At 40.3% G+C, this 12,940-nt stretch overlaps 2 protein-coding genes across 3 annotated transcripts; one reads left to right on the top strand and one right to left on the bottom strand.

The window, feature by feature from the left end:
- The first annotated feature begins 2,254 nt into the window (after positions 1 to 2,254).
- On the top strand, positions 2,255 to 8,553 carry aqp7 (aquaporin 7). Its single transcript, XM_026168542.1, has 7 exons — positions 2,255 to 2,404; positions 2,544 to 2,745; positions 6,890 to 7,016; positions 7,103 to 7,240; positions 7,589 to 7,707; positions 7,855 to 8,072; positions 8,211 to 8,553. The coding sequence occupies exons 2-7, from the start codon at positions 2,608 to 2,610 to the stop codon at positions 8,395 to 8,397; spliced, it is 927 nt and encodes a 308-aa protein (XP_026024327.1). The 5' UTR covers positions 2,255 to 2,404; positions 2,544 to 2,607; the 3' UTR covers positions 8,398 to 8,553.
- A 390-nt stretch (positions 8,554 to 8,943) lies between these two features.
- tpgs2 (tubulin polyglutamylase complex subunit 2) lies at positions 8,944 to 12,894 on the bottom strand. Of its 2 annotated transcripts, none has more exons than XM_026168541.1 (7): positions 12,710 to 12,894; positions 12,524 to 12,603; positions 12,341 to 12,428; positions 12,037 to 12,177; positions 11,753 to 11,866; positions 11,450 to 11,614; positions 8,944 to 11,080 (listed from the first exon to the last, which is right to left on the bottom strand). In XM_026168541.1, the coding sequence occupies exons 1-7, from the start codon at positions 12,774 to 12,776 to the stop codon at positions 10,833 to 10,835; spliced, it is 903 nt and encodes a 300-aa protein (XP_026024326.1). In that variant the 5' UTR covers positions 12,777 to 12,894; the 3' UTR covers positions 8,944 to 10,832. The 2 variants fall into 2 exon arrangements, with proteins under 2 accessions (XP_026024326.1, XP_026024325.1); XM_026168540.1 differs by having other exon boundaries at positions 8,944 to 11,051; positions 11,451 to 11,614.
- Positions 12,895 to 12,940: the final 46 nt, after the last annotated feature.

Genomic DNA, 12,940 nt, shown 5'->3' with positions numbered 1-12,940 from the left:
TGGTGTTGATGGCTGTTTTTGTGGTTTTCCCCCCAGGTGGAAGAGTGGACCAGAACGGCAGCACGCACAGGGTGTGCGAGAACACAACAGTGGGGAGCACACACACGGGATTCAAGGGAGCAACGGGGAGTTATTGTGTTTACAGCCTTCACTGTAAATAAAGTGCACTGTTTGAATCGCAGAACCATGCGTTCTGGGTCCTCATTCCCCCATATCCCCACGGTCTGCCAGCCAGACCGTGAAATATGGATAAAAGATCACAAAGTGCTTCACACAGAGATAACGAATTATAAAACAAAAACAGACAAAAGTTAATGCAATGCAATTCTAAAAAGATGTGTTTTTAGTTGTTGTTTAAAAGAGACTACTGAGTCCACAGATCTTATGCTCAGTGGGAGAGAGTTGCACAGTCAAGGAGACACAGTGGCAACAGCTCTGTCTCCCTTAGGTCTCAGCCTTGTATGCTAAATAATAAGTGGGTCACATGTGAGTACTTAGATGTTTTGGTCAGAAGCCTAGCAGCAGCATTTTGAACAATCTGTCCCGGTTCTGGGTCATTCTGATCCAGCATTTTCTGTTTCTTATGTTTTTGGTATTCTTCTGTATTATAATTTATGTTCTGATTCTTTAGCTATCCTGTGTTGATTATTATTATTATTCTATGTTCCAGCTTATTCCAGTTTAGGGTTTAGTTCTTATGCCCTCATGTTTAGTTTAGGTTTAGTTCTGTGCTTAGTTTTTTCTGCCCGTGTGTTCCCTCTGTGTAAGTCTGCATTTCTTAGTCTGTGTCTTTGTGAATTGTTTCCTGTTTTATTTTGAAGGGTTGTGGCTGATGTCAGTGTGTCTAGCTTCGCTCCCCGTCTCGTTAGCCCTAATCCCTCCCAGCTGTGTCTCCCTCCTGTTTTCCACTCCCTGATTACTCCCCTGTGTTTACCTTTGCTCTCTGCCGCGTCATACCCTCAAATTGTGCCTGTGTGTTTCTGTTTTCAGCGGTCTGTTTTTCAGTTCATGTTTTGTTTATCGCCAGCAATAAAGCTATGGTTTCCGCCTGCCCGCACACAGAGCTCTGACACAATCTGCAGACAACCCATGCCCCCCTTTAGACTCACCGCTGTTTGTTGCTGGTGTCACGGGCCACAGTGATAGAAAGTGGGCTAATTTAATCATGGTATCAGACTAAATTAACAGTTCATCTGCATATTATCAGTATTTCTTTTTAAAAACCAGGGCCTGCCTGGGCTTATTGTTGTCAAAATTTGTATTCACATACATGCTCCTAAATACGTGTTTATCGCAGGTCTATTTTATTCCCAAATGTGGGTGAAACGTTTATATAGAATTTAAACGAAGCGTCGAAAAATTTGCCTCGAGGACTTTTTTTTTTTTACATTTTTTATCATTGAGTTATTTGAATTATGCAATGAATCATTGCAGCCCTAAACTATAAACATCATTAGTCAGGCTGAGTGCACATTTAAGCATACTAAGATTGAACAAACGTAGCATTATTTTCAAAGATCAAAGACATTACAATTAACTTTTCAGGGAACATGAACAAAAAACGTCATTTACTACAGACTCAGGTTTGGTTAGGTTGTTTATGACTGTGTGAGCAAGCTGGGCGCTGAATTACCCTTTTTTGTGCGATCAATAAAATAAACAAATCTGAAACAGCTGAAATCAATAAATACGACATTTATACTGAAGTAACCAGTATTGGTGAAAATCAGATTTTGCAGCTGGAAATTGTTTGTGTGTATTGATCAACTTTTATCACCTACAAACTTCCAAAGTTGTAGCCATCGTAATCTACTTTTCAGTTTTTGTTGTTGTGTTTCTTTTGCTTATTTAGGAGAGAAAAAGCATGTATGGACTTTGTAATGCTATGAAGTCCAGATAGTGTGTTACTGTAGCAGCCTTGCTTCAACCAATAGTTTATGCTGTTTTGACCCCACTTCAGTAATGTAAGGTGCGAAGTGTAAGTGTAGATGTAAAGTGCATTTCATATAATCAGAAGTATACAGAACATGTGCACAAAACAACATGGAACAATTAAAAAAAGTCTACATAATAATTTCAAGGTAACTTTTTGTTGCTGTAAAAGCCATAAATAATAATATAAAAAAAAATAAAAACATCTTATTCAGCCTTTTAGTAAGTTAACTTGTAATGAGTTTCAGTTCTGAATAAAGTACTCCACAGATGTATTTAAAGTGTTTTTATTATGACAAATTTGACAGATAATCAAGCACAGCGGGGTGTGTGTCACTGTATCTTTGGCCATTTCCAGGAGGAGGGGAGAGAAGAAGGGGGTGGAGGTGGGTGAGAGTGTGTTGAAGCCTTTAAATTGTGGACAACTTCCATTGGATGTGAGTGACAAAGAGAGACTGAGAAACACAATTAGGTAAGTGAGTGGAAAAAGGGGAACTTTTGAGGTCAGGAGACAAAAAGTTGGTCTTGTTTGCAAAGTACTGTGTGCCAGTCACTTCATAAATTTTTCAACCAAGGCTGAATGTGTAGTTTTTTTTTTCTCATTCAAAAAGGGTAAAAAAAAGTCCTGAGGTTGGAAGGAAAGAAGAAGAGGAAGAAAAAGTAGAAGAAGAAGAAATGAAGGACTTGGTGCAGTCAGTAAAACCCAGGGTGTTTCAGCAGAGGGGAGGTAAAGTAACTCGATCCAAAGTTTGGCTAAAGAATGAACTCATTCGTGTGGGACTTGCTGAATCACTTAGCACATATGTCATGATGGTAAGAATACAGTATTATCACAAGATTTCTGAAGTGTCATATGCTTTCAAATAATAATATGTAATATCTCATTAAAAACTGTAAAAGCACCTCTCAAATCCATGATTCCGCTGACATTTTGACTTTTCATTTATCGGGTCTTCTTTCTGTTTAGAATCTAATTGCTTATCTGTAGCACCCATATGCTATTAATCATTAATGTCGTGCTCTTTATCCTGATAAGTTGCAACATTCTCCCAAATACACACACACACATAAGCACTATTAACAGTCACATTGTCAGGTTCAGTGAATGAACCTGAGAGTCTAGTATTATTATAGAGTAATAGTCAGGCAGCAAGCCAGCTGAAGAGGTTTCCAGAAGTCACACGTCAGCTGTCAGCTGTTACAATAAACCTTTTACTTAGAAGCCTGGAAGAAAAACACATGCATTTATAACATGATGAACATGGGAAGCGTAAATGCCTGAATGTGAGCACAAAAGAATTGCACTTACTGTGTTTGTGATTCGGAATCCTGACAGAAACAAAATACTCGTGACTTTGTTGGGGGAACCAGACTTTTCCTGTTTCCTGATAGAATGGCTACAGTTTTTCAGTGTCAGCATTTTTTTTTACCCTGATAACATAGCCGCTTGAGTTAAAAGCAAGATAATTCAGTAGTGTGGTGTCTTTTACATTTGTGCAGTACCATAATTAAAATGAAAATTAATTGTGCAACTCAGCCTTTTAACTTTTAAGTAAGAAAGAAAATGTTACTTATACAGTATGTTTAGAAACGAAGGTACTTCTAGAAATAATTAAAACAAACAAACAAAAAAAACCTCCCAAAAAACGTAACTTTTTGCTACTTACCTCCGTCAGAGAGGTTATTCTTTTGGTAGCATTTGGGTGCGTGTCAATCTGTCTATAAGCAAGACAGCTCAATTCTGATAACACTTTCTAGGCGTGTAGATAAGGTCATGTTAACATGCCATTAAAATTTGGCTTACATTCACTAAAGCCTTCTAGGAGACTTAAATTATTCATCGGTTGAAAAGTTACAAAAAAACCTTATAACTTAGAAACTATGGCGCTTACAAGTGTGATGTGTATTGTGAACATATAGTACCGTAGTACCGTATACAGATTTAAAACATGTGAGAACAAAAATGTGTGCGAACAAAGAAAATAAACTGAATTATACCATTCTCTTAAAAGTAAATTCTGCCCAGAGAGTGAGCTGCGTTGTGGAGGTTTAAACTCTCAGAGTGCTTCTTGTTTACATCCAGAAAGTATTCACAACACTTCCACATTTTTGTCATGTTACAGTGATATTTCAAAATGGATTCAATTCATTTTTCACCTAAAAAATTCTAAACACAATACTTCATAATGACAAAGGTAAAAAAATATTGAAATGTTTATAAATAGATATAAAAATAAAAAAGCAAAACTATAACATGTACATAAGTATTCACCACATTTTGTTGTGACACTCAAAATTGAGTGTCCACTGAGCCCATAGCTGGACTGGCCATCGGGCATACCGGGCATTTGCCCGGTGGGCCGCTGGCGATTTTTTGTTTTTATGGGCCGATCGATTTTTTTTTTTTTTTTTGGAAGGGTATAAATAATGAAAGGTGTTGGATTGGCCAGTTGGTCATGATCGACTCTGGGCTGGACCAATTACAGCCGAGGAGGTCGGATGCACCCTCCCCCTTGTTTAGCAATCTTATAGACGAACTAAAGAAAATGGAGAACAAAAAAAGGAAAGAAGGTGCAGAAAAAATTAGGACCAAAAAGAAACGAGCCCTTCAGGCAGACGCTGCCAAATGTGTAAAAAATAACTGAATTGTTTGGCGGTAGCTATGGCATAGCTTCCACAGATTTAGCAACATCAGCAAGTGGTGGAGGCCAGCAGGTGGATAAGGGAAAGGGGAGGCAAGAGGAGGAGAGACCGAGGCGGCCGCCGGTCATAGTGGCAGAGGAACTGAACTTCAGGCAAGAAGTTATGACCTGCTGTCTGTGTCAGATATAAACCAAGTTTAGTTGTAGTTTGTTTTCGTTGTGCTGACTTTTTACAGGCGCTTAGAATAACTGGTACTGCGTACTAGCTAGCATGATGGAGTTTATATACTGCTGGGCGAGTGCTATGAAGTTACTGATAGTAAATTTTATTTTATGCTTTAGGTTAGTTTCTCAAACTCCTCAAAATCTTAACAAATTGTGCCAATCCTTACATGTTGCACCAGGCTGATTTATCATCTAAAGTGGAGAAGTCTGTGACAGGAGACAGGAGAGCAGCAGAGAGAGATGGAGAGATGACTTCATGTCATCCATGAGGGATGCATTTGACATATGTTTCACATATTATAGCCCAACAAGTTACTCATAGCAATTTAAATACCAGCAATCAGTTTTTGGCAGACTTTTTGGCACAACACCGGCTATTGCAGTTAATAATACAACAGCTTCTTGCCATTTTTTGTGTTTCTTTTTATCGCTGTGTAACTGAGCTCAATGGAAAGCCTGCATGCGCTAGTACCTCTTGCCACAAGTTCCCAGAATCCTTTGCGGTTTTACCCCTGAATGACGTCACATTTTTGGTGGGCCGGTCTCTAGTCAAAATGCCCGGGCCGATTTTTTGTCCCAGTCCAGCCCTGACTGAGCCTCTGATGTTCCACTGGTGTTTCGACAACTTCCACCTGTGGTAAAGTCAGCCAACTGGATGTGATTTGGAGAGGCACACACCTGTTTGTATGATGTCCCACAGCTGACAGTGCATGTCAGAGCAAAAACCAAGCCATGATGTCCAAGAAATTGTCTGGAGACCTCTGAGACAGGACAGTTTCAAGGCACAGAGCCTCAATTATCTGGCTCCAGGTTATTCCATTTTGGAATAGCCATAGTTAGGAAGCTAATGAAGAACCCAATGGTCACTCTGACAGAGCTCCAGTGTTGCTCTGTAGAGAGAGGAAAACCTTCCAGAAGTACAACCATTTCTGTAGCACTTCACCAATCAGGCCAGTGTGGTAGTAACCAGACAGAAGCTACTTCTCAGTAAAAGTCAAATGACAGCCCACCTGGGATATACCAAAAAGCACCTGAAGGACTCTCATACCATGAGAAACCAAATCCTCTGGTCTGATGAAATAAAATTTGAACTCAGTAGTAAAATGGTGGCAGCATCATGCTGTGGGATGTTTTTCAGCAGCAGGAACTTGAATGAATGAATGTGCAATATACAGAGACATCCTGGATGATAATGTGCTCCCAAGAGCTCTGGACTGGATTGGGCGAAGCAGCTCTCTTCCAGCAGGACAACGACCCTAAGCACAAAGCCAAGATGACAAAGGAGCGGCTTTGGCACAGCTTTGCAAATGTCCTTAAGCAGCCCAGCCAGAGGGAAGGAACCTGTCTGAAAATGACTGTAGAGTATCTCAAGCTCCACCAAGTTGAATAAGGAGTGCTGGTTCACCAAAAACAAAAGGCTTGAGGCTGTAATTGCAGCCAAAGGTGCTTCAACAAAATATTTTGCAAAGGCTGTGAATACTTTCTGGATGCACACTATATATTTGTTGAGTGGCTTTCCCTACATCATATCAAGCTGGTGCACAGGATTTTTTAAAATGTTTTGTTAGACAATTCCATTGCTGGAGAGGGAAAAGTTGTACAGGAAATTATGTTTATGTTGCTTCAAGACTGTAACTGTGGTCCAACTCCTTGCATCCTGGCAGCATTCAGTGTAGTGGTGGCTGATAAACTGACATTCATATAAATCTGCAGTGCAAGGAGTAGGAGAATCATGTGATGAGCTGATATCTTGTCATATGTCAAAAAGACAAGGAGCTCAGGATGAGTTTGTTTTTACAGCCAAATATTTACAGTAAATTGAGATATTTTACAGGTGTTTTACAATCATTACTATTAGATTTAAAGTGGCAGAATAATAGCAACCAAACAGCTGACAGTGTTACACTATAAGATTTTTTACAGTGAGAAACTGCTATTGTCGATTACAAAAGAATCTGGCTGCCAGCACTTAATCACAGTTTGCCTCAAACATTTCTTATATTGTGAAATAAGCTTCCTGGAAAGTATTTCTTGTAATCTGTTTCTATGTTTGACTGCATAAATGATATATGGGTTCTCTTTGTCTCCAGTCATTGGGCTTGGGGTCTGTGGCCCAGGTAGTGACTGGTCAGGGAGCTTTTGGACAGTACCTCAGCATCAACCTGGGTTTTGGACTGGCTGTTGCCATGGGGTCTCATGTTGGAGGGAAGATCTCGGGTATGAAAGATGATGACATCAAAACCTATGAAATGCTTTCCAATTGTTGTTCAGCAGTCATATTTTGCTCTTTTGATCTGTTTCAGGGGCTCATATGAATGGCGCTGTATCATTCACAATGTGTGTGTTTCGCCGCCTCCCGTGGAAGATGCTACCTCTTTATATTTCGGCACAGCTATTGGGGTCATTTCTTGCAGCAGGGACAATTTATGCTGTCTACTATGGTGAGGAAACGCAACAGTATGTGTTAAAAAAGAAAAAATAGGTATCTAGGTCACTTGAAGGTTCAAAAACAAAGAAGCAAAGTCTCAGGAAATCGGCCCATGCATGATTTAAATTTAAAGCTTATCTGATGTTTTTCTGCATCTACACATGTGGAACACATTATGAAGAGGCCAACCATGCTGTACTGCACCATCATGTGTCCTAAGCGGCAAACGTCCTAGAAAAAGTATTATAAAAACCACATGGAAAACAACTCATACAGATCTGGAGGCACTGTTACTGAAGTATTGCTGCGATTTCTTGGAGTCACACAACTATCACGATTTATCTGTTTGATACGTTTGCAGAAGCCATTCATGACTACTGTAGAGGAAACCTGACTGTGACTGGTGAGAAGGCCACTGCTGGTATCTTTGCCACCTATCCTGCTCCATACCTCTCTCTGATAGCTGGATTTTTTGACCAGGTAGCACTGAAAGTCAACTAAAGCTTCATAGTTACAACTCTCCATCATCAGACATAATCAGCATGAATGATTTCCTTTACTAGATGGCTTTCTACACAGTTATCTTTCCAGACTGATGTTTTTGTTCTATGTGTGTGTTTGGGGAAGGTATTTGGCACAGCGATGCTACTACTGTGCCTTATGGCTCTATCCGACCAGAAGAACAAACCAGCGCCAGCAGGAAGTGAGCCTGCATTTGCGGGTTTCCTGGTGCTTCTCATTGGCATTTCTTTGGGTAGCAATAGTGGCTATGCCATCAACCCCACCAGAGACATCGCACCCAGGGTTTTCACTGCCATGGCAGGCTGGGGATCTGATGTGTTCAGGTACACAAAAAGGCCATATCATTTTCTTTTGCTTTTTCCACCTTAATCAAGGATTAGTCAAGAATAAACCCCCCCAACTACTTTTCATTATTAATTAACTATTTACTTTTTTGTGGTTTGCTGCCTTTATCTGTGTAGGGCTGGAAACGGATGGTGGTGGGTGCCTCTAGTTGCCCCCCCTATTGGAGGAGTCCTTGGAGCAGGGCTATACAAGGCTGTTGTGGAACTGCATCACCCACACCTCTCTAAAGCGGGTGGAGAGATGGTTGAAGAAGCTGTCCCTCTGGATAAAGAGATAAATACCATTGAAAATATGTGTGTGTGACACCCTAGCTAAGTTGACAGCTAAGTGAATAGCTCTATGAAGATGCAACATTCAATGAAGGTAAAGGGTTAAAAAGCCCAAAACTAACTTGTTAGATGGGAGACAGAGGATGATTAGCAAACAGGGAGTGAAATAAAGATTTGTTCAAATCAAAAATGCTCACCGTGTTTTACACAATTTCAACATCAACTTAAATTGGGTGTGGTGAGTTAATTTTCCCAAGTGGCAACATGGGAAACTGAGACTGTTGTGGAGGGCTGGACCAATAAGATGAACTCAGTTCTGCTCAATATTAATTATTCCTTTATAAGCTGCTACTGGTAAGAGTAGATGTTACAATTAGGCCCTAATTGTGGTCTCTTGGGAAAATTAATTGCCCATCCCTGAATTATTCTTCTAGAGTTAGTGTAAATGATAGACTACAATACATATAAAATATACACTATTAGACATTTTGACTCACTGTACTCGTTACTATACGCTACAATAAAAAGGTTTGAGACAAACATACGGTCACTTTAGAGATGAAAATTTGACAAAACCACACTCGCTCACTCATGTTGTTTTTATTACTGCAATAGCAGCTTATGTAACCTTAGAAGACATAAATATCATTCACTTTAACACTCAACAGGGGACTACTTCCACAACTGTGGAAAAACTTAAGGGTGTGCAAAGAGAAGCAAACAGCCCCCATACACTGGGATCATATATTTTTTTGAAAACCAAACACACAGTAGGAGATGACTCCTCACCGCTTGAAAGGACAGCGACAAAACCAAATACAGACATTTTTCTTTCTAGCATTCTTGTGCACAGCAGCCTACAGACAAAAAGTACATACTAAAAAGTACTTGAACCAAAACTGTAGATGTGAGATTGGGTCTACTGAGCTTTATATTTGTGTTACAAGAGCCATTATCTTAAGCGCTTACCCAATTTAGAATCGGTAGGTGGGGTCTGTGGCAGGGGTATTAGCTGAATTAAACTTCTCTGGTGATTCTTTGTAGGGTCGACAGGGGCTACCTACGTATGCGGCTGATGTTGTTGCGGGTATTCAGGCTTGTGCGTGTGATCATGTCCTGATCTATTAGATGCAGTGCCAGCCACAAAAACGTAGCCAGACATGCATAAGAGGAATCAGTGGTACTAAACGTACCATCTGGTGCGATGTATAGTTGCTTATGAAGGGAGGCGCACGTCAGGTTAGGGCAAGCACTACGTTGTTGGCTTTCATAGAGGTTTGTTGTTTTGACATACCTGTGGCGAAGACTTAAAGTAGAAATCATGTGAAACAAACACAAGATAACCATTCACAACCTACAGCCAGTTTAGAGTCACCAGATAATCTGATGTGAATGTCTGTGGAAGAAGCCAGAATATCTGGTGAGAACTCGCACAGGCACAGGAGAACATGCAAACTCTGTGGATTTGAACGCAGAGACCTTCCACGCTGTGAGGTGACAGTGCTAACCGCTGTACAACTGTGGCCCTGAACTGTTAAAATATACCTTTGATATTCATTCACTCATGATGAATAATCTGTGTTAGAAACAGTGTTCATTTCTGAAGTTTACATTACAGAGCAGCATTCATGAGGCACTGCAGTAGTACAATGGCCAGTTAGTAGTCCTTTTATAATGTAACAGGTCACGTTTGTCTTCACACTTATGTGGCTTAATGTTTGATAATGAAGCTCTAAAAGCATCTGTTGAGTCCTATACGTTAGTTTTCAACCTGTCAATTATCAATACATATAGGGTGTGAGCTACACAGCATTACATTAAGTCTTCTTGTTTCCTTAAGTTTAAAGTTATTAATATAAAGAGATGTGTTATCTAGCCATTTCCGCACTTTACAGTATTACATGCTGCATGTAGAATTTACATAATGCATTCAGAAATCAAGCCCACTGAAAACAGCAGCACTAATAAACTCTGGTTCTGGTTACAGCAGTGGTACAGTTATATTGTACATCTGTCTGCTTTGATTTTATATGATTTTTTTTAACCATAAGCTGTCAGTAGTGAACATTACCTTAAATGAGTTTATAAGTACTGAATATACACTGATACAACTCTCTGTTAATTCAAAGACTAATTACTCTGGCAACACTTGGCATCCAAAGGTGGATAAAATTCAGGATTGTGTCTTTCTACATGTGAGGGGGATTCATTTTTAACCATCTAAGCCAGGTGTGATGGAAATTGCCATCGTCTCCTCAAACATATAAAATTTAGAAACATTTTTTGCCTTCAACACTTTTAGTACTATAACTGTATCACCTTTCCAATGTGTCTAGCCAGCAACAACCCTGGCTACATATCAACTCAGCCTTGGCAAACATGTCAAACAGCACCAAGTCCAACAAACTGAGTCCAGCTCCTGAGGGAACTGGAGACATTTGGAAATGTCTTCATCGTACGGGTACCTTCTCACCGCTTTGCTCCACTTTGTCTTCCTGCATTGCTTTGGCCCTTGGCTGCGCCCCCTGAGTTGCACTGTGTCGACTGCTTCTTCTTGGTGGCTGGGACCTTGGCTTTGCCTTTGAAAGCCTTGGAAGGATCCAGCTTGTTCAGATATAAATCCCCAGCAGGATCCGCCAAACTGAGCTCACAGTTGAAAGTCAAAGGCTGGTAGAGGGATGCCCACTGCTGCAGCAGCAACCAAGATATACATAATTTAACATAATCCATGTAACACATGGGGAAAAAAACAAAAAAACAAACCCACACCAAATGTGTTTTGAAAATACTACTTAATTTACTAACCGAGCCAGCAATGCTATATCTGATTCTGTGGAATGTATGGCACCTTATGCACATAATTATGCTCTCTGGAAGCAACTTAAAACTCAGTGCTGTGCTAACTTACTAAAATGTTACATTTGCCAGTATTGTAGTAGACTGTGAAAGAATCATCCTGAATAAAATGTATTCATACAACTGCAATGGTCTCACATGTTGTTAATAATATGAATAAATATTAAAAATACAATTTATGTCACAGCACATATTCTGAAAAAAAAAAAAAGGATTAGACACTTTGACTACCTTAGCCTGAGGGCTGGGGCCATATGGGGTGAAGTGATACTGCCACTCAGGCAGACCCAGATGGGTTATCATCAGTCGGTAGTAAGAGGTAAAGGTTGTGGTCAGAAAATGCCAGCACAGAGAGCGGTCTAGAAACCATATTTCACTCCTCTGAGCAACCACACCTGAAAAAAAAAAGCAAGGATGTTAACTTAAGGAACTCAGATTTAAAAAAAATATTTTTTTAAATATATATATATATATATATATATATATATATATATATATAATAACCTATAAGATACAATACACAAGCAGAGCACCTGGAGTGCAATTTTTGTAGACTAGGCACACTTTGCCATTCCCACCACAGGAATCCAGCTCGAAGATGCGGCTCCGGGAGTCGAAATGAGGTGAGACGGGCACACGCGCCGACCCTGACAGATAGCATTAATGAATCTTGAATAAATATTTACGGTCCAATCAAGAGCTCATTCATTAGCCTGCTTTCTGCACAACTGAGCACACGTACTGTAAACAAACGTAATTGAAAGTGACGTGTTGTAATTGAGGATCCCACATGAGGATCCGGCAGGTGAATATTTACCACTTTCTGTTCCGCTCTCCTCCCAGTCTAGGTCAGCGAGTGATGGCGCATTGGGCAGAGAGAAGAGTGACACGGGCTGGAGCAGCGGGCACAGTCTGGCCACACTATTAATCATCATGCATCCTAAGGGAACACACTCACCTGAAAGACAGCACATCCACACAGTGAGGGCTGTGTGCCAAGAACATAAGAAAAGCTGCTATTTTCATTTACAACATTACTTTAAAATAGTTTAAATAAAAACAGACTTTTTTTTTCTCTTTTGAAAACTGTGAATGCAGACAGAACACATCAGGACACCTACTGTCTAGTTTAACGCTCCATGTTAGTGTAAAGCTATCAGTTGTCAGATAGAAGTCTCTCAGGTCCTCTGGTAATATACATGTGTTTTTCTGGCAAATAAACACAAAAGATGAATAACACATGACAAAAGTATACAGTACTGCCATATCAATATCTGACATCTACCATGCATCTTCCTTCCCACCTGCTCCCATGACAGCAAACTCCTCTTCTCTGCAGGCTCTCTTTCTGCGAAACGCACGTCGACCACCCCAGGCATGTTCTCTGTCCCAGCAAGGACAAGTTCATGACATTTATTACAATCTATTTTTTCACAGAATTCAATGCTTTGCTAGCTAACGCTCTCAATGCATATCACAATCATACACACCAAGTATCCGAGTGATACCGAGCATCAGCCTATCGGCAATCTTGAAGCTCTCCTTTGTTTCTTCCATTTGGGTGATTGCGATCACAAATTTGTACAAAACCCAGAATGCATCCTTTGCAGATGTCTGTAGCGCATTCTTCCCCTTGCTCCAAATAGCTCATCTGCGGACGCAAGCGGAGGGAGAAGGGACGCAAAACGGACATGAATTTGCACCAATAGAAAGCCACCCTT

This window comes from Astatotilapia calliptera, chromosome 5 (assembly GCF_900246225.1).
Source record: "Astatotilapia calliptera chromosome 5, fAstCal1.2, whole genome shotgun sequence".
Taxonomy (NCBI): Eukaryota; Metazoa; Chordata; class Actinopteri; order Cichliformes; family Cichlidae; genus Astatotilapia; species Astatotilapia calliptera.
This window is presented reverse-complemented; position numbering and strand designations above follow the sequence as displayed.